Source organism: Prorops nasuta, unplaced genomic scaffold (genome assembly GCF_024137725.1).
Source record: "Prorops nasuta isolate Cenicafe-Biocafe unplaced genomic scaffold, Cenicafe_Pnas_1.2 PNAS00448, whole genome shotgun sequence".
Lineage (NCBI taxonomy): Eukaryota > Metazoa > Arthropoda > Insecta > Hymenoptera > Bethylidae > Prorops > Prorops nasuta.
The window spans coordinates 1-22055 of record NW_027117244.1 but is presented as its reverse complement, the minus strand read 5'-3'; the positions used below and the strand labels follow the sequence as shown (position 1 = coordinate 22055).

The 22055-nt window shown below is 47.0% G+C and overlaps 1 protein-coding gene across 1 annotated transcript; it reads left to right on the top strand.

Annotated features, from left to right (window-relative positions):
- Positions 1-89: 89 nt before the first annotated feature.
- On the top strand, positions 90-19942 carry LOC136785516 (uncharacterized; the record flags this gene model as incomplete). Its single annotated transcript, XM_066746566.1, has 8 exons — positions 90-248; positions 1935-2085; positions 6826-6994; positions 7705-7873; positions 9037-9105; positions 10390-10514; positions 10596-10676; positions 19578-19942. Coding segments are annotated over 8 exons (947 nt in total), but the record flags the coding sequence as incomplete, so codon positions are not given.
- Positions 19943-22055: the final 2113 nt, after the last annotated feature.

Here is a 22055-nt window from a genome sequence, read left to right as displayed (position 1 = left end):
TAACATTATCGTATAGGTTTCAGTATCACGTCCGACGACAGGCGGGTTTTAACTACTTGGCGATAATCCAATAAATTTTTCTTCCCCAGGAACCAAGTTCCTCTGCAGCGAGGTGATAGCCTTGATAAGGAGCGAGGTGGACGATATTTGCCTGCAAATCATAAACTTCGAGGACCTCAGCTCCCAACCACCCCCGCAACCCGCGATTCCACCACCGAGCCAGGACAACAACAGACTCGTAACTCGCTGTAAGTCTTTCAGCCACTCGATTGCATTCCCATTAATCTCGTTTCATTCCCCCCCCCCCCCCCCCCCACCTCCTCTCTCTCCCACCGAGATAACTCCACTAACGAACGAGCCAATTTCGACGATGTAACAATAGGTCCGATCGTTTATTGACTAATACCACTTGTTAAGTAGAAAAGGTGAGATTGTCGTTGTCCCAGGTATAAATTACGGATAGTCGAACGGGCGTTAAACGAGTGACGGATGAAATACGGGTATGAGGAAATAAAAGAGGGCGATAAATCAGGGATTGGAGGTCGTAAAGTGCGTGTGAGAGAGAGAGAGAGAGAGAGAGAGAGAGAGAGAGCTTTGCGGGTCGATGGTGGGGGTGTCCAACAGTATAGAAAGATTATCACGGTACACGCGGCTATAGCTTCCTCATCGGGGGCATAGCATTTATTATCGGGTCAGGGTTAGGCGTTAGGCGCGCCGCACACACACGTCCACCGACTCTGCGGAGACCTCCAAAAATAGTTTCGCCAGATATAAAACGATCTCCGCGCCTGAGAATCGCCTCTGCGGCGACCATTTGCACATATTTTCCGAAGGGTCTCGCCTCATTATGCGGATGCCGTTTCGCCAATCAGCACGCGAAATAATGACGAGGAGGTCGCGATGCTTCTGTCTGGCACAAGATATACCTTCTCTACTTATGTCCTATAATGGACGTAGTTTGCCAGTTTCGCACCCTCCCCCCCCCCCCCCCCCCCTTCGCTTTTGTACGACCAATGCGCTCGTGCCTCGTTCCAATAACGACTGTTTCGTGGAATAATAACATTGGACCGAGTATCCAACGCCTATCGTACATATATATATATATATATAGGAAAGGGTTTATCTCGTCGATCGAGGCTCTTTAATGAATTTACGTCGATTAACGATCAACCGCGAGCGAGCGATCGTCCGTCGCATCGGCTTAACACCACTTAGGAAGGGGATTACTGTCGGCCACTGGGAACGTCGATGACTAGAAAATCCAATGGAAAAAACTGGACTCGACTCGACGCTGCTTAATCCTTAGATCCTCGCGATCACTGCACAGTGCCGATGAAACGTCAGCTTTGCTCCGATGCCCCCCTTTCTTCCACTGATACAAGAATAGAATCTAGTCGCACTTATCGTTGACCTTTTTCACTTGTATCTAGTTTAAAATTCGTTTCACTCGTTCTATACTTTGAATTCGCTCGTCGCGGTAGAAATAATCCTCCACGTGGAGCGTGGAATTCTAGCGAATTCGACCAACAGTCTCCGAGGAATTTTGCAAGCGGTGCTATTAAAATTTCGGCACGGTCATTATATTTTTGCGAAGTTCAATGACTTAAACTTGGCCAATTATCAAGAAGCGACGCGACGCGACGTTCCTGTGAATCTCACCACGCAAATTTTCCGTTTGCCAAGGATAGAATATCTCGCGCGAGCTGGAAAATTCTCGAATATTTCGCCGAGGTTTTCTTTAAACGATATTTTTTTCACCTCACCTGTATATAAGGATAACAGGAGCAGTTTCTAGGAAATTTAAGTAGTAAAATTGCAAATTTCGCGACGACCAATTCGCTCATTTTTCCATCGCTCGCTACTCGTCAGATTTTTTTTCATCCCCCAATACTAACAGAGTGACTAATTTGATTCAATGACGTTGACTCGAGCAGTCGACAGGGCAAGGGCGTCTTTTCGAGCTGGACTGTCCAGGACCGGAGTGGTGGGACCTCCGAGAGTGAGGAACAGACCAAGGACCAGCGCGAGCCTGACCCATCGACTCGCCGACGGGACCATTCTTGACGAGGACGCCTCGGAAAATTGGTAAGTCCTTCACAAAGTGAACACAATTAATCCCCCCTCCCCCCTCTCTATATATATATATATATATAAGATAAAATCAGAAACACAACGTTCGAAAGTAAAATTTAAAAGTGCAGGGTCGAAGCTTCCATGCGAGTAATTGGACTTTACGAAATGTTTCCGTCGTTGTTTCTAGCGATTCAGTGGAAAGTGATCGTCATTAGTCAGACATTTTCCGAATGACCTTGGCGTTTTATCGTTTGCTCCGCACGCTGCCAAGAAGTCGCGAGCAACGCGACGGCCAGTGTGTGTTAATACATATATATATACTTCACCTTCCAATCCTCGCTTCCATCAGATTGCGACAAATTACAAATCGTTTATCCCCCTAACAAGTGAAAAACTGCGTTTTTGATCCGACTGGGTTAAGAGAACGATTTATCTCGGCCAAGTTATTGCGCCATTTTTCCATGCCCGTTGCGCGGACAGGTATACAGCTTGTTTACCGCGAGCCTCCGTCGTCAGCTCGTGGCCAAAATATGTTTTCGACAAGATCCCGATGAATACCACCTGCCACCGCTGGCTGCACAGCTGCTTGCGCTTTCGCGAGAAAACGACTTTTTGCTCCAACGCTGTTTTCCTCGTGTAGCTCAGAGATACATCGAAGATGATGTTCGTTCTTGCGAATCGGGCCAGTCGAACCTCGTCGACGTCGTCGTTAACCCAATTCCGGACGAGCATCATCGGTAAGAGCTGTACAGGGATTCGAGCCTTTATCGTATGTACAACTGTGCGAGGTTGCTGCGCCACGTATATATATATATATGGAAAATGAAGATTTTTCCTGGGAAAAGCGACTGTCGGAAATGTGGTACCATGCGGAACGGAGTGACATTGCGGCGAACGTGTGTCCAAAACCGTCGCGTTTCAAGGCGACGAGGAAGCAGCGACCTAACCTGCACTGCTGATCCGCACGCAACTGGCATTAAGGCAGTGCCAACCGTAACACCGCTAAACACGAATAACCGCACAGTTGGGCCGCCGCAGTTATAACTTTAACCTTGAAGGACGATCATTCCTCGTTATGCTCTTTGGCGTCCAATTATTTCTTCGACTTTCTAAACTCTTGGACCTTGAGAGTAGGGATTTCATTTTTTTCAGGCGTCCATGGTCTGTCGAGATATTCGACAGAATTATCGTATATATATGTATACATCAGTGTGGGGTACGAGTTTGAGGACGGTCGAAGGTAACCGAGCTTTTCTGCAGAGATATCCGAGAGATAAACTAGTTGTGTGTGTGTGTGTGTGCGGAGGATCTTATCTGTGCCAAGTGTCAACAGGCATGCGTGACCATAAAATGCTTCTGGCAGAAGAATCGACAAACTCGTCTCTTTATCGAGGAGAAACTATGACGGTGCCAGGTCTTCTATCGGCTTAACAGTTGCCCAAGTGTCACGCGAGCGACTCTTCATGAAATATTCCATAAAGTCGCAGATGTCCATCAGGGTTATAACCGGTGCATGATCTTCCGTCAGTGCGGAGACTCAACTTTATATATACATATATATATATATATATATATAATTTTACGAGTATTTTTCGGAGGAATTTTCTTCTGGTTGAAATGGACGATTAGTATATATAACGAGTGAATCGTTCAGGGATGATAAAACGTTTCGGCCAGGCAAATTCGGGAAAGCGGATGGGGCTGGTTTGAATATTGACAGTGACTGATGCTTCGTTCGGTGAACTTTTCAAGCACGCCAAACCTTCATGGGCGAATCGACTGCTGGAAAAGGTCAGTGCCGGCGGCAGCGGTTTTTTAAACCAGTCAAACTTTTTTTTTCTATTTTTTTACCTATTCAGGCTCGGCGCGTCCTTTGAGAGACGCGTCGGCGACAAGGCCACCACCCCACCGTCCTGCATATATATATATACTCGTCGCGGTAACGCGATAGTTCCTCGAGGACGTTTTCGAAAAGGACGCAGCAACCGGAAGACGCTGTTTGCCCGAGTCTCACCTAACACGAGGGTTCGCTCGTTCCTTCCAGCGTTGATTCGCGCCGAGTGTCGTCCATCTCCCTCTCTTTGTCGCAACTCTTGTTTCAAGGTCGGTGGAATCACGCGAGCACGTTCGACGTGGCTTGAAAAACGAGCTCTTATCGATGCATCGTGTCACGGCAGCGATACGTGATCTCGGCCGTAAAGTAAGCGTGCACCTGACCATGAAATTGCATGAAATTTCAAGTTTCGCGATCCGTCGGAGAGATCGCAGCGATAAAGCTAATTGAGTTCGGGGCAAAGGAAAAATTGCACATCCTGCGGAGAGAATCGCGAGTCAAGGGTATGTGTAAGGTGGTGCGGGCGAGGAGGAAGGGAGCGTGCGGCGCTTTGGGGGATTTACCATCGCGAGCACTCGAGCTCCTTGCCTCGACGAGAAATTTATTCTCCCTTAATTATCGAGCTTCGCTTCCGGAAATTGGCAAGCAGCCTTGTGTATTAGAGGAGTGTGTGTTTGTATTATGAATTCGGTCGATGGAGCGCGATATCGATGTCAGGGCTGCTCGCTCGCGGCGAATTTCGATAAATCATTCCGCTGGTCAATCGTGTATCCAAAGTTTAAAAATATCGAGAGACAAGGATATAGTCGGAGAAAAGCGTGTCAGCGGTTCAATTATGGGACAAGGGCTGCTTTCTACCTTCCACGTACACATTTACTATACGTATGCTGTATAATATATGGAATAAAATTTGCATTATTAAACAAACGATTATTCTTTTGCATTTTTTCCGTTGTAAGGACAAACGATATACACGTACGTACGTGTATTGTGTGTGTTTGCGAACCGCGCAAGCATTGCCCATTTTCACGTAGGTGTCACGTGATGACAAATGTCAATGCCAGTTTCCTGCGCTATCCTCTCCCTCTCCATCGATCCGCACAGTTTTGCCAAAGCAAAACTTTGTGGTTATGGTTGACTCACTTTGGAAAGACTTTGCGCTTTGATTTTTGCCCTGGAAAGTCATGTTGGGGGGGGATTGGCGTTGTACGCGAACGAGGAAGCGTTTTAGCTCCGTAACCTCCTGATCTAATCACGGTTGACCAGATACTTTGGCCCATTACGAGATTACCGCTTGGTAAATCGATATCGAGGTAAATTTGGGGAAATTATGGTCTTGACCCAGTTGCTTCGGCATGTAAATGACCGGTTTGTAAAATGGTCGAAAGGAGGGGGGGGGGGGGGGAGGGTACATCTTTGCGGAATGCTCGAGAGAAATTGTAGTTTCTCATTGTGAGTATTGTACGTTTCTCGAGAAGAGCTTCCCCTTCCACTCCTATATAGGTGTGTGTCAGCATTTCACGTGCACGGCGAGTGTTGGATCCGTTCCAAACGAAATTCTCTGCCATCTTTCTCGTATCGCGAGAATACGTGTCTTTCTCATCTCGAGAAAGATCAGGGGCGGCACAGTTTTGCCGAATGGCTCGAGCAAAGAGTCTCCCTCCCCCCTCCTTGCAGCTCCCATTAGGAGATTTTTCCAGAGGCTTGGCAGCGATTTCCGCTCTCGCGTCAGCAAGTTTTCTTCGGGATTAACCGAGGGAGGCGCTCGCGCGAATCGCCCGTTCCCCACCACCGCAGCCAATACCCAAACTACTGCTGTGTAAACTCGAGGAATTCCTCCTGTATAAATCCTTCTACCATGGCAGCAACTAGGACCTTGAATACGCGAGTTTTTTTTTTTGGGTAAAAGAATAACATGACGAAGTGCAGGGCTACCGATCGGAGGTTAAGAAAACAAAAAGTTCTTTTGTTTACATTGTTGTTTTTCACGCGTGAACCTTGGACCCTGCAACACTCTGATGTTGTTCTATCGTAAGGTATAGACTCAGCCTATGCATCGATTACTACACTTCCATACTCCTATGTAAACTCGACGAATTCCTCCTGCATAAATCCTTCTACCCTGGCAGCAACCAGGACCTTGAATACGCGCGAGTTTTTGGGTAAAAGCATGGCACGCCGAGGTGCAGGGCCACCGATCGGAGGTTACGAACACAAAGAGTCCTTTTGTTTACACCGTTGTTTCGCACGCGTGCACTCCGGACGCCTGCAACAACACTCCAGCGATGGTCTATCGTGCGGTAGGCTTAGCCTATGCATCGATTGCTCGGAATGACCTAACACTGACACACTTTGCGTTGCCGAGGTCCGACCTCCGTCCGTGTGCCGTTGTTCCGTATCGTGCAACGTGTATAGTACCTATATCGACCATTCCCATAATCTTGGCCGATTTATGCGATTGGCCGCGCGACGCGCTCCCCGCTAGTGTATACAATGTGGCGGCGCGTCGAGTTGTTCGAGACACGACGCCAGCGCCATCCTTCGGATCCCCCCGCACACACGCACGCCAGCGTCTATTTTTATCACTCGCTCTTTTTCCTAGCGTCACCAATAAAAAGTCTTCGCGAGAGAACGTAATTTTCTCTTCCCAACTCGCGTAGCTTCGTTTTTCTCGATCCTGCCAGGAATCCTCAGCGTGGAAAGTTGAATTTCACAACCGAGGCTCCGTGTGATTCCCCGACTCGGCGATATACAGAAATCCGCCAATCGGCCGCTGTGCACCGCGATCGATATATATATATATATATATATATATAAGGTCAAGTTAGGCTGACTTTCGAAGGCGGTAGAGCGCGCGAGACCATACAAGAAAGGAATAATTTTGGCACGTTTCTCTTGTGTGTGTGTGTGTGTTGCAGCCCGTTAACATGCGGTTCACCGACGATGATGGAGTCCTGGGGTCCTGGGAGGACCGGAACGCCTCCGCCGCCGAGTCTACCGGCAACCGCGGTTGGAGGCAGCAATGGTGCGGCGAACGTCCAGCACGGGAACACGGCTCCGATCGCCAGTCCCGAGGGAGTCAGTGACGTAAGCAGAGTAACAGCGTTCGGGACATTTTCGAAAGGAGCCGAGGAGCCGAGGAACCTAGGAGTATTCCCGCTCGAGGCATTTGGCCAAAATTTTACCTCGCGTACATGTCGTTCGAACTCGGCTAATAAACCGAACGTGTCCGGAATTCCTCGGTCGCTAGTAATTTTACCAAGGAAGCCCTCTCTCTCTCTCTCTCTCTCTCTCTCTCTCTCTCTCTCTCTCTCTCTCTGGTACACTGGCAAAAGTCTCCATGGAAAAATGACTCCGCGCCGCCGTTACTGCATTATGCAAGGCCCGTGAGATATTTATTGCGAATTAGCTTTGCCACTAGCGCCTATATATCTCCGTTTTATCGTCCGTGCAATTTTAAACAAAGCACCATCGATTCGCAATCGGAGCTTCGAAAATCGCGAGTGGAATTGAAATTTGAGATATTCATGATAGCTGGGATTTGTTTCGCTGGGAGAGGGGGGGGGGGGGGGGGAGTTATTTCGATCGATAGCGATAAGCTCTTAGAGTTCAAGACGCGCGTATACCTTCCTTTATTTTTTCATTTTCGGAAAACATTCGCGTGTTCGCAGAGATTTATCGTTATTGACCAAAGTTCGGCTCGCGCGTGGAGGTTTGTTTTATAGATGGGAGGAAGGATGATCGATAACGTGCAGTAGCGAGGTTATCGAACCCTGTGGTTTTCTTTTATTTCGCAGGTCTCTCAAAAGTCGGGAATCTGGGATGGTCCAAACTCTTCGTCGGGGGGCGCTGCTGAAGGTCCGTCCCGAAGCGTGTCCCACGCGGCGAGTCTGGACGCCATTTCCAGAAGGGCGGTGAAGCCCGAAGGTTCGAGGACCCCGTGTCGCAGCCTCACTTGTAGCGTCTGTGAGTAAATCTCGACCTATTTTCTACCAACCCCCCTTCTTCGCCCCCCGTATTCCCTCCCATTACTGTTCTACACCCAATTGGTGTCGCAGGGTAGCACGTTTCGTGTCAAAAACGTTCCAGGAATCCAATCGACGGATTGCCACGTTTCTGGAACGTTTCTGACACCATGCCTGCTGCAAAAGCGACCAAAACTCGTACTACTACCTCTCTATCTATCTATATATCTATATGTCTCTATCTATTTCTCTCTCTCTCTCTCTGTTTCGAGCCTTGTCTGTTATCTTGTATCTTATTTGTTGATCGTCAACGTTTGCCTGTGTCGCAGTAACTCCCTGTCCACCATGAGAGTCTCGATCGATATTTCGAGAAATTCCTGTAAAAATACCTAGAAATCTTCTATTACCGCTATCCCCAATAGCACGAATATCCTCAGGACATCCTTAGAACGCTCCGAGGATATCCACACGTGCAGTGCACATGCCGAGGATGTCCCCTGAAAATCAAGTGCTATATCAGGGATATCCCACTGACAGCACAATTTTAAACGTTGATACGGATGACAGGACTCTGGTTAATAATCTATTTGGAGAATGAGTGATTAAGAATTGATAATTGATAGCAAAATGGCGTGCAGCTTTTTATGTTGACAAAAAAGCCTTGTAGATCGACCTGTCCTTCCGTGCCGAAGTAGTTTGTATACCTCGAAAGGTTACAGTGACAGACAATATCCATGCCGTATTTATCTAGATTGTAGTAAAAGTAAAAAAAAATAAATTAGTATTTAATCCCTTGAAAAAAAAAAGAAAAAGAATAGTTGATTTGTATGAGGGAAGAGCACTGGTCGACGAAAGATACTGGCGAGATTGTTGAGTAGGGCCAAATCGAAGCTGTCGAACGATAAAAATGTCGATGGACGGAAATCCGGCGCGAGTGAGCGCCAATGGCAGTGATTAGGTATCGAGTGTGTAGTAGTGTATGTCCAGTCTAGAATTTCGAGTTTTTTCATCGATCGGCAGTGCTTCCTGCCCTCCCCCACCCCCTCTCCCCTGGAACCAGGTCGAGCGCCCTTTGAGGTGCTGCGACCAACGAATACTCACACACACATATATATATATATATATATAAAAAGCACATAGTGAAAGCTGAAAAAACTATTTTAGTAGCGGGCCGAGGGAGCGAACAAATCACCCTCGAGCGACGGCCAGCGACAGTCGATAACCTCACCGAAGGTAAAACAGGGAGGAGTAGCCCCCGAGGCTTCTCTTCTTTACCGACCGTACGTCGGCGAGTTTGCACCCCTTTCTATCAACTTAACTTACCAAGCTTGCGGCGCTTTTTTCTGTTTTTGTCATGAGAGTTTTCGTCGAGATGATAACAACTGTATACCTACTTATACTACTCTCTCTTGTCCGACTGAGCTTACATACACTCTCTCTCTCTCTCTCTCTCTCTCTCTCTCTCTCTCTCTCTCCCTATATATATATATATATTTTTCTCTCTTTTTCACACTCCCTCCTCTCCACCCACTACTTATATAACTCTACTTATACTACATCAACCTAACTTGGAGAAACGCCACGTGTCGTGTGATGCAGACTTACCAAAACTAAGCAGAACACACGAGTAGAGCTCGGTCAGCCACGTGCCAAAAAAGAAATAACAAAATAAACCAATTATAACATATCTTTAATCTTCTCTTTCTCTCTCTCTCTCTCTGGTATTTTTCATTATTCGATTAAAGTTGCTGACCGAGGATAAATCAGATAAACGCTTATCACAATTGGGTCAGAATGGCTGAAACTCTCACGGCTTCTATTTCTCTCTAGAACACATATATAAATAATAATAATTCAATCACGTAACATTTGTAAAGATCAGTTTGACTCATTGTACAAAGCATCGAAATTCATCGAGATATCTGCTATATATACTACATGATTAATAAAGTAGCGATTATCCATTCTTATCTCTCTTTCTCTTTCGCTCTCTCTCTCTCTCTCTCTCTCTCTCTTTCTCGACGAAATTTTATCCAAGTATTAAAACTCTTTTTTTTTTCGCAGGTATGCAGCTTATAGTGCCGATTAACTAATTAATTATTGACACAATGATGATGCTTTCTCTAGATTGAGATATAGGCTCGGTTTTTTTCCTCCTTTCTTTCTCTTAAGCCTTTTTTCTTTTTTTTTTTTTTAAGTTTTAAACTCTCAATGAGAATGTATGATATACTAAAGTAGTACGAGTGCGTAATCGTGTCAGACTCGCCTCGTCGTAAAATAGATTAGATTTTAGAGAGACGCTAAAACATAATTGTTCATCGTCTCATAGATAGGAAAATCTCTCTCTCTCTCTCTCTCTCTCTCTCTCTCTCTCTCTCTCTCTGTATCTATAATAGTTTCTCGAAATTTCCATCTTCAAAATACGAGCCTGTATTTCATCGATAGCTTAGCGCGATAACAAAAAATTGAATGAATCTATCCGTACAGGGTGACAATATACGACTGTCTATTTTCTAGCCACGAAACACTCTAAAATATTTCCTGGGGTCGCTTCCGAGAGTGACCTGCAAAAATGGCGGACGTCCAGGGACCGAAAATCGCCGTCGCTCAGTCAAATGGGACCAGATTCCGTAAAACACAAGGTAGGATCGAGTATTATTTATATTTATCGCTCCAACCGATTGATTTATTTATCCACAATTTATAAATCACCGATGTTTCAGTTTTCACTCCAAGACAACGGCTCGGCGAAATATTTTCAAGGCGCGATGCACACGCCGAATATGGGGGAGAAAGTAGCGCAGGTAAGTGTAGGGGGAGACATTGTGTTGCTTAGCCATGTCTGACTTGTCCCGGACCTTATCCCCTTTAACGTCCTCTCGACGAATAAGAGCCTCCGATTCGATTGGGAAAATTGAATGGTGGTATAAGCCGCTGGATTAAAAGTCTGTTTCGTTCAGCTTCGAGGTAAGAACAGTGATCGAATGGAAATTAAAAATTGTTCTTGTTTGGAGCACCTTGGAAGTTGGCCGAAGGACGCGGAATAATTATCTTACCATACTCTGTGTGCTTGTAAAAGTTATGCTTGGAGGCACCTTCGAGCCAAGGCACGAAAGCAGCCTTATTGTTTCATTCCTGTTAAAATTTCAACATTCGTTTATTTATTTAAAACGTGCTGACATTAATACGAGATGAAGCAAGAATACTAACAGTCCACATGTCTGACGTATTATAAGTTTTGCTCGGAGACACGAGGATAGCCTTATTGGTTCATTCCTGCTAAACTTTCAACGTTGGTTTATTTATTTAAAACGTGCTAACAATAACACGATGATATAGGAATGCTCGCGATCCAAATGTCTGCTTTATCATTGTTTTCTACTCCTACATTCTAGTATATAGTTGTTTTTACGAAGACAACGAGAGGAGCATTGCCAAGACCGACGAGTTGCACGCGAGAAAACCACTGTACAAGTTTTGCTTGTCCCTGACTGGCGCCAATTAGATTTTGCCGCAATTCCAAGTAGTGGGAGTCAACCGAAGGAGTGGGGAATCCCCCAGTGGAATAACATTGAAATAATCAGACGCGTTCATTCAGCTCTCATAAATTTCACCAATCGATGCGTCAAGATATTCTCCATGATAACACACATTGACAGGACTTTAAAAATATTTGCCGAAGGATCCAACACGAGTGGTTATTAAAAATTGACAAGTAGATCACCGAAACGTGTCAACGACTTATTTACGTGCTGAAATATCGTCAAAGTTCAAATATCGATTGGGTTACGCAAACTCTCTCTCTCTCTCTCTCTCTCTCTCTCTCTCTCTCTCTCTGGATTTGCTTTCTTCTTTTCACTATGAGAGAACTCGAGAATGCGTTGCTCGACGAGAGTTTAACCTCGTCACTTTTTACAGCAAAAATTTGTAGGCTCTCTCTCGCGTTGAACAAATAAATCTCCATTTCAAACCAAACAAGCTCTTACCAGCCCTTACGTGGCACGCTTTCTCGGTAAAGCTGAACCCTTGGACAATGTGGCTGTCGCAAAAAAAATTCTCTAGTACTCTTCAAAACCTAAAAAAACACTCATTAGGATAGACTTTTAAACGAGTACTCAATTTTAAATACTCGTACAAAATTCCAAAAGAAAAGGTATTATGTATAATAAGAGTGATATTAGTAAATTGTCAAATTAACATTCGGGTCTTCTTGACCTACATCTACCGTACAAGCGTCAAATAATGATAAAAAGTAGTGTAAAAACCCGTTCGGTAAATCTCCTGTACCAAGTCCACGTGGCAACTTACGAAGAATGTATAAACGGAATCTCTGGGTAGAGTTAATACGAGGAGAACTGAAAATCTTGGCGAAAGTTTCTTACACCAAACTCGTTAAAATCTGGAAAGTTTCGTGAACGTTTATAGACGCTCCCTCACGGTTCCCCACGACTACTCCCCCCTCGAAGTAATAAATTTCTACAGCCAACCGACCTTTTCCGTTCTCCGTAATTAATAATACCAGTGTTCGAGCAAACTCGCGCATGAAATATTTACTATCGGTTATACTTGGCAAGCTAGAAAAAATTCTTTGCTTTGATTTAACGTTACGTGCAGGTTTTCGTGAAAATTGAATTGATTGGAGGATTCGCGTGGTCAAAGGGGTTGCTTTATTCCATGGTTAACGAGCTTCCTAAAGCTATCTGTTAAGGTACGTGACAAGTACAAGGATGCTTAAGAGCGTAAGGTGGAGGGTCAGAGTGGAAGGGCAGGGCATCGGAAGTGGTTTCGATTGGCACAAGGCCAGCCTAAACTCTACCGAGTGGATCGCTATAAAAATGCACGAAGCAGAAGCAGAAGAAGAAGAAAGGCGCGAAGAGAAGGTGGAGGAGGAGGAGGAGGAGGAGGAGGGAAGAGTACGAGTGGAAGAAGCGTGTGTGAAAAGTGCTTAGTAGTGGAGGGGGAGGGGGGGGGGGTGTCTCGGGTGAGTTCGGAAAATGATCGCTGGACGGCGCAGCAGTCAGTGTCGCAGTATTTGCCGTGGAGTTCGGGCGGCTCGGGCTACGTCCCTGTCACACTCCGTCCACATCGTCCCCGGGAAGAGGCCATACACACACACACACACACACACATTTTCCAATCACTCAAATTGAGAAAAAACCTCGAATGTGGTCGCAAGTGCAATGGAACGCTCCACTCTCTGAATCGTGGAAAGAAAAATTGTCGAAATTAAAGAGGCATCCCTCCCACTCCTCGAGAAGTCCATTGTTCTCCAATCGAGGAGGCCCGAAGAAGAGGATGCACGAGTCGAAGGAAAAGAAGAATAAAAGGGGGAAAAAGGTGGTGATGATGTATAAATGGCAGAGCACGTATTAGCACTGCCAAGCAGCGAGCTACGTCTGTTCATCGGAGAGTTTACTGGCGCTGTACTACAAACCTATTTCCGTCTAGGATGCCTTACAACGGAGGAGCGTTTGTCTTTGAGGTTTCGGGACAGCTGAAGGAATCGTTTCAAGTGGCCGATGTGCGAGTTTCGATCGATGCTTTTAACGAGCTGCGAGTTTTGGTGCCCCGGCCGCGACGCAGCCTCGTCTGAAATGCGCGAAAACTCGAGGACTCTGACCCTGAGATAAGCCTGGGGGAAGGACCTCCGAATGGCGGGTGAATGGCCAAAAACATGATCGATCCTTGCCAAAGTGTTCGCGCCTACCGTTGATTCCCTGAGCCACTCGAGCTTCTCCTTTCCTCCCCAGCTGCTTGCACCGAATTTGATAGGGCGCGAGAGCGTGCTCCTATATATGTACACACACATACGTCCTTGTATACTAGGTAAACACACAGTGACAAGTGTCGCAATCCAATCAGTAAGCAAAGCATATCAGAACGGGTTTTGCTCAACAGCGGTTTTAGTCGATTCAACAGTGACTTTACCGTTGATTCAAGCTTAAGGCTGCACTTGAAATCAATCAATGAATCCGACGGACGTTCAATGCACCCATGCTAATTGCATTACGATCAATTGATCCACTCCGATGAAAGTGACAATTGGAGTTTCCTGTTCGGTGAACAGAAAAATCAAGTTTTTGCAGACTTCCTCGTTTCTCCGTGCGTTGCAAGGTCGTTTGGTTAAATCAGTTTTCTCGAATGTGTGTATCTTTGTTCGGAGAGAGGGAATATAACGCGCGAGAGTCCTGAGAGACGCGCGGTGGCAGTGGCGATCGAGCGCGAAAGAAGGAAACCACTGGACACGTTGTAAGCCGACGCCAAGGCTCGCAGGCTTCGGAGGCCCCAAGGTTCCGTGTCACTTGACAAATTGGCGTAATCGAATTAACAGTCGAAATGCACAATGCCCTGTATCGATCAGAATGTATAGCCACGTGTCTTTGGCGGGAAGAAATCGAGGTCGCGGAGTAGAAAAATCATATGATCGTATAGGTGGGTTTTAGGATCCTCGAGTTTGGCTCGGTTCTCCACCGGTGGATCCTGCAGCTTCCGCGACTTTGTTACGTGGTTGCACAGGTTAAAAAGGGGGTGGGGTTGCAGAGGACACGTGTGCAATCTTGCCAAAAATCCACCTACGATGCATCCATTGTCCCTGCAGTGCTAAATCAACGGGGACCAGTTGCCAAAAATTTGCAGAAGCAAAAAGAAGGAGGGGGGGGGGGGGGAGGTGGAGGACGAAAAGAGGATAGGTCGTCAAGTCGATGCGGTTCTTCGGGATTGGTCGAGCCAACTCGAGGGAGAGCGTGTGTCCTCCCTCGTCTAATTCCGAATAATTTCCTTCGGACTTTGCGTATCGGACGGCGTTCGCCACACGAGAAATGCGGCTTCGAGGAATTTCCGGTTCCGATCGATGCTCGGCTGGTACCAGCCGAGATCGTCATTTTGCGAACTCGTGGAATATTTATTGAGGAAGACGCGCGTGCACAGTGTGATCCAACAGTACTTGAGGAAAGGATGTGGTTGACAGGGGGGTCGCTATGGTTTATACCACCGGCTTATCGAGTTCCTCGCGTTGACACACTCGGTTTCTGCCAAGGTCTCGCTGATCAATGACTGCCGTCCTTGGAAATTCCCGCGTCCGCATATGCAAGTGATAACGCAGTTGCGACATTGTTACTCGCGCAAATGTGCGAGCAACCCGATGCATTATTCGCCAGCCAGACCTCCTCCTTCTACCTTGCATTTACGACTGCTCCGAGCGTCGTGGCTGATCGCGAAACTCTCGACGATTCATTGATTCCACCAAGCACTGCCTTTTACTCACGCTCGAGCCTCCAACAGTTTGGCATCGCGATCATTTCCAAAATATCCACCATGAAGACACAATTCTATGATGCAGTGACGGATAGAAAGTGAAAGGTGCTGGGAAGAATTGGTGAACCGTGCGCATTGCTCAATTTATTGACAATAATAGTCCATCTAGTTCTCTATTGTACGAGAAACGAACAACGTCCAACGAAACTGCCACATATTTCTACGTATTAAAGGAAAGTACGGAGCAACTTTGTTCCAAAGATCCAGTCAATTATGGAACCAACACTTTGCAGTTGGGGTAAACCCTGAAGAAGCAACGAGATAGGAACTCGCTGGTTTATGGATCAGTCTCGATGCGTTTTTACGAGAATTTTGTAGTGGTGTAGGTAGAGTGTAGAGGATGATGGTGAGAGCAAACGTTGAATTTAGGATCGTGGCCCTGCACCGATGCCCTAAATGAGCGATGACGACGAAAGGGTGACTGGCAGTGACCAGGGCTGGTTGGACGAGGACAGCGACAGGAGTGTGCAGGAGGAAGAGATCATAGAGACTCGTGAACTGGCGCCCCATAGTGCTATGAGTGTGGGGGCTGGAAGGGTCGACACCCCCAGCCCCCAGGACATCAGACTCCTGCACGACCTTGTCGAGGACCTCTCCAAGGAACAGGATGACAAGTGTAGACCACGCGCGGAGCAGGTGAGATACCGAGCTAACAAATTCAACCCACCCCCACCTTCGAGGTATATTATTAGCTCCCTTCATTGTCACGTACTCTTATAGTCGAATTTGCTTCCGGTACCACCTCGTTCTTTCAAGGTCATTCACCCATCAAACTTAATTCCTTTATACAGGACACCGTTGATAGGCTCCACTCGCTTCTTCTGGAAGCAGCAGCCTGTGCGATTTATTGTTACTCTGTCGTGCAGTCCGAGTGTGGGAACAGTTCTCGCCATTTGGCGAAACGTAGCTGGAACGTAATTTGGAAAATATGTCACATATAAGAAGAGAGAGAGAGACAGACTCTGTTGATTTTTTCATGCGAAGGATAAACTCTCCTTTAATTTAATTAACCGCCACTCTGGTGGTGACCTTTTGCCCAGCTTAATATTCCAGAGGAATCCCTGACTCTCTCGTCGATGCTACTCCTTTATTTTTCATCGATCGCTCTGTTTTCTCAGTTGCAAATTATTAACTCGTTGACATTTCTCTCGCCGCTGGCAAATCTTTATTTTAACGCGTTTTTTTTTTGCATATCTCGGGGAGCTTTCAGCCATTCTGGCATTTGTAAACAGGCTGACCGAGTCACGAACGTAATGTAGAAGTTTATTCTGGCTTCCACCGTCGAATGGATCAAAAGAGCCAAAGACGCGAAAGTGTAATTGTACCTTCGGCAGTTTTCGTTTCATCTTTGCATTATGACTGAAAAAACTGAATTGAAGACGAGGTGCAGCCATCCTCCGTCGAACGAGTCGAAAGATTTAAAGGCGTGAAATTATAATTACATCCCCATCAGTATTCGCCCTTTATCTTCGTACTGCGCAGAAATTAGATCTTCGGCAATTTTCGTATTGCACAGGAACAAACTGCATTCAAGCGAGACGCGATTAAGAAAAATGTCTATTTTAACAGATCTTTTCGCCTGTCCTGAAAAGCTTTTAGCTACTTTGACATCAGCAGACAAAGCAAGTGATTCACGAACGTTTCGAGACTCCTTTATTATTAACACAGGATCTCGCACCGTCGAATGCATGAAAAGAGCTAAAAACGTGAAAATAAAATTATATTTCCAGTTTCCAACAGTTTTTCACTTTATCTTTCTACTCTGAAGGAATAAAGCGAATTAAGGTCGACGTGTGACTAAAAAAAGGTCTCAATTTTAACACCTTTTTTTGTACATATCCTGGAAAGCTTTATCAACCACTGTAATATCTGCCAACAAAGCAAGTGATTTACGGTCATAACGCAGGATCTTATCCATCCTCGCGTCGTCGAATGGACCAAAGAAATTAAATACATGGAAAAAAAAAAAACAATTAATCCTCCATCATTTTTCGCCTAACAATAAGACCTTCGACACGGATACCTCGACTAGAAACAGATATCCACTTTTAGCCCATAAAGGAGGAAGGAATTTCTGAAAAGTTGCAATACACGAGGTATTCGACGAATGATCAAGTTGATCCAAGCGAAGAGCCGTTACTCGTTGGGGGAAGTGGCGATAAAGGGGAGCTTCATCGATGCGTGAGTGGTTTCGGTAGGAGTCGGTTCGGAGGAATGCCAGCCAGGGTAGAAACGTAATCGAAAGAGAGAATGCAGCAGTCTGTGTTGTCGCAAAAGGGGCGCGTGCGCGGCTATGAATGATGCGCACGCGCCCACTACCACGAGCGAATCAATAAACGTAAGTAAGTACAGGTGGGTCGTGGTCGTCGTCGTCGTCGTCGCGATCGTCCGTGGTGAAGGAAGGGCTGAGAGACGGTGTGTGGAAGCGACAGTGAAAAGCGACGAGGATTCGCGCGAACGCTTCGAGGATCGAACGATCCTTCGGGAGACTTCCAGCCGATCGAGTCCAGAAGGAGGAGGATGTTCCGGAAGAGCAGATTAAGAGAGAAATAAATCTGTAAAAGAGGAGGCTGTTTCTTCTCCGTCTCTCTGGCGAGTGCGACGCGGACTGCCCGAGGCTTGAACCTGACCGAAGAGAGTCGAAGCCAACGAAATTTCTGGCGAGCGCACGTTAATTCCACTCGATAACTCTCCTGGACTGTTCCGGACAAGTCCCGGAACAGTTTCTGGGCGAATGCTGTCGCTGGTCGCGGCTGCTGATGAGAGCACCGGGAAAGGATGGGAGAGTCCTGTGGGATCTTCTGGACCTTCGTTGATTCGTTATCCTGGCGATCCTGCGGGGTCCTATGACCTGCTTCGTTGCTGGATCGTCGATCTTTTCAAGGACTTTGCGTAGTTTCTCGAGGAGGACGTAGAAGAGCGAAGAGTGCATCGAGCGAGGCCGAAGGATGGCCTCGAAGCATGGCCCGGTCCTGCCGAATCGCTCGATCGATTCTAACGTGGCATAAACGTTCTTCGATGGTTCCCCTTGACGAGATGGACTCGCCGAAGCAGCGTCGCACCACCTTCCGTCCCACCGAGCGAATAGATCAATCTTCGCTGGAGAAGGTCTCTCACGTGTTGCGTTATGCACGAGTGGTTCGATTCTGCTGTTAGGAGAATCCCGGAGCAGCATTTGGTCCCTACCACAGTGGCCCTCGATCTTCGCGATACACTTGCAATTGTACGATCAACGAATATCCTCGACGATGCTGCGATAGGAGCTTCATTTTTATACCATGACCAACTGTTTCCTGTGTCCCACGAGGACTCGACGCGGTTGTGAGCTTGCTGTATAACGCACCGATATATATATATATATATATATATATATATATATCATTTTCTTAAGAGTGTTTTTGTCCTTTTAACGACTCTCTGTGTGATAATTATATATATATATATATATATACATTGAAAGTTTACGAAAGCACCTTCGGAGGTCGAGAGGTCGAGGTACCGACGAATCTCCTCATTCTCGTCCACGATTACCTGCATCTTCACGTACCTAAAGTACATAATCTCACTACGTTTATTAATTAATCGATTAATTAAGGATATCCGTGATTTTATTTCATGGAATAATCGTTTATGCGGAAAAGAGAGTCCTTTGAAAGTATTAGTTTGTGCCAAAGGGAAGACCGAAGAGGATCGAAGCTTGGAGAGGAGCGATGTTTCGAGTGGTGTCTGGAGGGAATCGAGTTTTTCGCTGGACCAGCAATTTTCCTTATTGTTATGGAGAAAGAGCGAGAGAAGGTTAACAGGAACCACGAAAGATCCGTGTTTTCTCCCTCGCAGCACTTGCGCGTTACGTAATATTTCCACGATATTCCGGGAGGAGTTGGAGAGGGGGTAAATAGGAGAGAATAGTGGGGGAGAGGAAACACAGCGAGGGAAACGGCGGAGACAGAAGAAAACAGGAAGCGGAGTGGGAAAAATCGTAATAAAAATCCTCACCGAGACTGACACTCAGAAAGTTAGCTTTCCTCGACTGAGACTGTCGACGTGTTCCATCCATTACCTCGTACCTCTATAATTATACCACTAATTATTGCTAAAGCTGTTAATTCTATATCGGATCTTTATCGAGGCGTTCGACCTTATTACATATAAGTTTAAGTCAACGACCCTTTTACATTTTATATACCGATTGCATTTTTACGCCGGCACAAGAGTTTCGTTCGCGAGCACATTCATCCTTGTATATGGTGAACCAAACAGTGAAAAAGGACTAAGAGTGATTTTTTATATATACGCGCAAAAGGAAGACAATTTTTTATTCTGAGTTACCGCGAGATCGACCTTTGCGCGATCCACGGATATTTTTCGCAAGTCTGTAAAATTTTTAACAGAGATCACGTTTCGAGGCACAATAATCAACGAGCACAAACGGACAATTTGGACCTTTTTCGAAGAAGGAGGCACAAACGTAGAGAGTTCAAAGAAAGGAAAGAGTGTACCTGTGTCATCCTCGGGAGAGAATCGACGGTTCGGAAGAAAACCCAAGCAGTCTTTCAGAGATCGAGAATCTTGTAGCACCGAATAGTTTCGGTATAGCGATGCAAGTTCGATAATCGAGTAAAAGGGAGAGCGAAGTACCCTTTAGTGAAATAAGCAGAGAAAAGTCTGCCATATCTCGCCTGTGTAGCCGGAGGATTCGAGGCGATTCCAGAGGTGTGACCTTGAACTCTGTCAAAATTCAGCTGTTCAAGGAAAAACTGTCCAAGTCCCAGGCCCAGGGATCATCGGGGGAGGAGAGGATAGCGTTGAAGGATAGGCTGGACGCAGCTGCGAGGATAGCCAATCGGCTGCCACCACCGGTGGTGATACGCAGGAAGCAGATCCTACCCGAGTGCGGCTCCCTGGACTACCAGGATTCGAGCGTGCCGGAGTCGAGCGTCTCCGACGAGGGTAGCAGGTCCACCAGGACCGCCTCCGTAGACGGGATCTTCGAGAGGCGACGCAGCGTAGACTCCAGACTATCGGGAAGATCCCACAATTTGGACTTCCCTCTGCTGGAGAGCAGGAGCCAGTCGACCAGATTGGAGAACACTTCGAGGAAGTGGAGTCTGTTGTCGAAATCAGCCTCGACCAATGGGACTGGCAGATCGCGCGTCTTTGCCGAGGCTATCAGGACGAGCACCAGTGGCTCATCCTCGTCATCATCATCGTCGTCGTCGTCGTCGTCTTCGTCGTCGTCTTCGTCCTCGGCATCCTCGTCCAACGACAGGGACGCGCAGAGTCTTTTGTTGAGCAGAAGCAGCTGCAACGTGGTGAGCCAGCGAGAGGCGGTGGTCCCCAGGAGGCTGGTGACGAGGATCAGCAAGAGCACGTCCTCGGAGCTTCGGGAAGAGAGCGAATCCGAGGAGAGGGACGCTTTGATAGTGGGAAAGGGGAGGGGAGGACTGTCCTGCTACGGTTCGAGGAAGAGAACCAGGGGCAGTTCCGGTTCGTCCTTGGAGAAGGATCTGTCGACGGCCGATACCGGAAGCCGTTTGCTGGGAGTCGTCCGGAAGGAGGAGTCGCTCTCTTCGGATTTGCCAGGGGACAAACAGCAGCACTTTAACGTGGAGGCTCTGGAGGATCTGATCGAGGAGAAGAGGGCCTCTTTGGACAGGGAGGTCAGGGCTGAGAAATTGGCCCCCGCGAGCCTCTCCCTCGGTAGAAAATTGAGTAGTTGGACGAAGGAGGGGAAGGATCTACTGGTCAAGTCGGTTTCGTCGGCAAACACGCTAGCCCCGACCACCATGACGTGCATAAAGTCCCCTCGAGCGATGTCGGAGCATCTCTTGGGGCAACTCGAGGTACCAGCGGCGCCGGCCGTCCTCGGTGCCTTCAGGGTCAAGGGTGGCTCCCTCAAAGAGGCTGAGAGAAACGACAGGGTGGCCGATGTACCTCGACAGCGCTGGAGCAGCGTCAGGGTCAAGGGTGGTAGCACCAAGAGTCTCTTGTTGGAGAACGGAGGACCTCAGACCCCGGTCCTCAAGGGTGCCCTTAGAAAAGAGGTATTTCTCGTTCTTCGTTATAACCTACTTCTCTCTTTACTCTTTCCATTATAAATATCTGCAATTTCGATCTGACCTGATTTCCCACTCTGCAATCTTCCAGCACCAAATGAAATTCTTTCCATCAACCAAATGCCACTCGAGGAGTGTAAACAAAAATTCTCAATTGCAGCCTCGAAAGAAAATATTAAAGTTTTTTCCAAGATTCCTTTCTACGCTGGTCTCATCCGAGGAATCTCCGGTCTATTAGCTGGAAGGTATAGGTAGAGTCGAAGTATCGGTAATTCCACGAGTTTGCCGGGGGGGGGGGGGGGGGGGGAGGTTAGAAGCTTGGCTAGTTTATTTTCGCTGAATCGATGGATGCCGTCAGGGCTCGTGCTGGATGGATTGCTATCTTGGCTTTTTTCAATCGAGACGCAGCACACTCGCCCTCATAAATATTGTGCTGCTCCACTTTCGATCGACGACAAGCTTTCGATGGAGAATGCAGGAGATTCAGCCCTCGAGCGTTATTGACCGATGGGTTGGTCGCGCACGGCACGAGGGATGGTCCTGTGATTTTCAATCGAGTTTCGCAATCCTTGGACCACTGCGGACTTTCCTAACAAGCTTTCGCCACGACTCTTGTAACCGTGACTCGCTTGCAGCTCTACCAAACGAGCGATCGATCCACTCGAACGGATTCCTCTCGGGGGCTGAGCCAGAGACTTATTTGCCATGGAAGTACCATTAGCCACTCGTCCAGCCGGTTATTGCCGAAGAGCAAACACGAATTACCGAGCGTCTCCTCCGTATATACATATATATATATATATACATATTGGG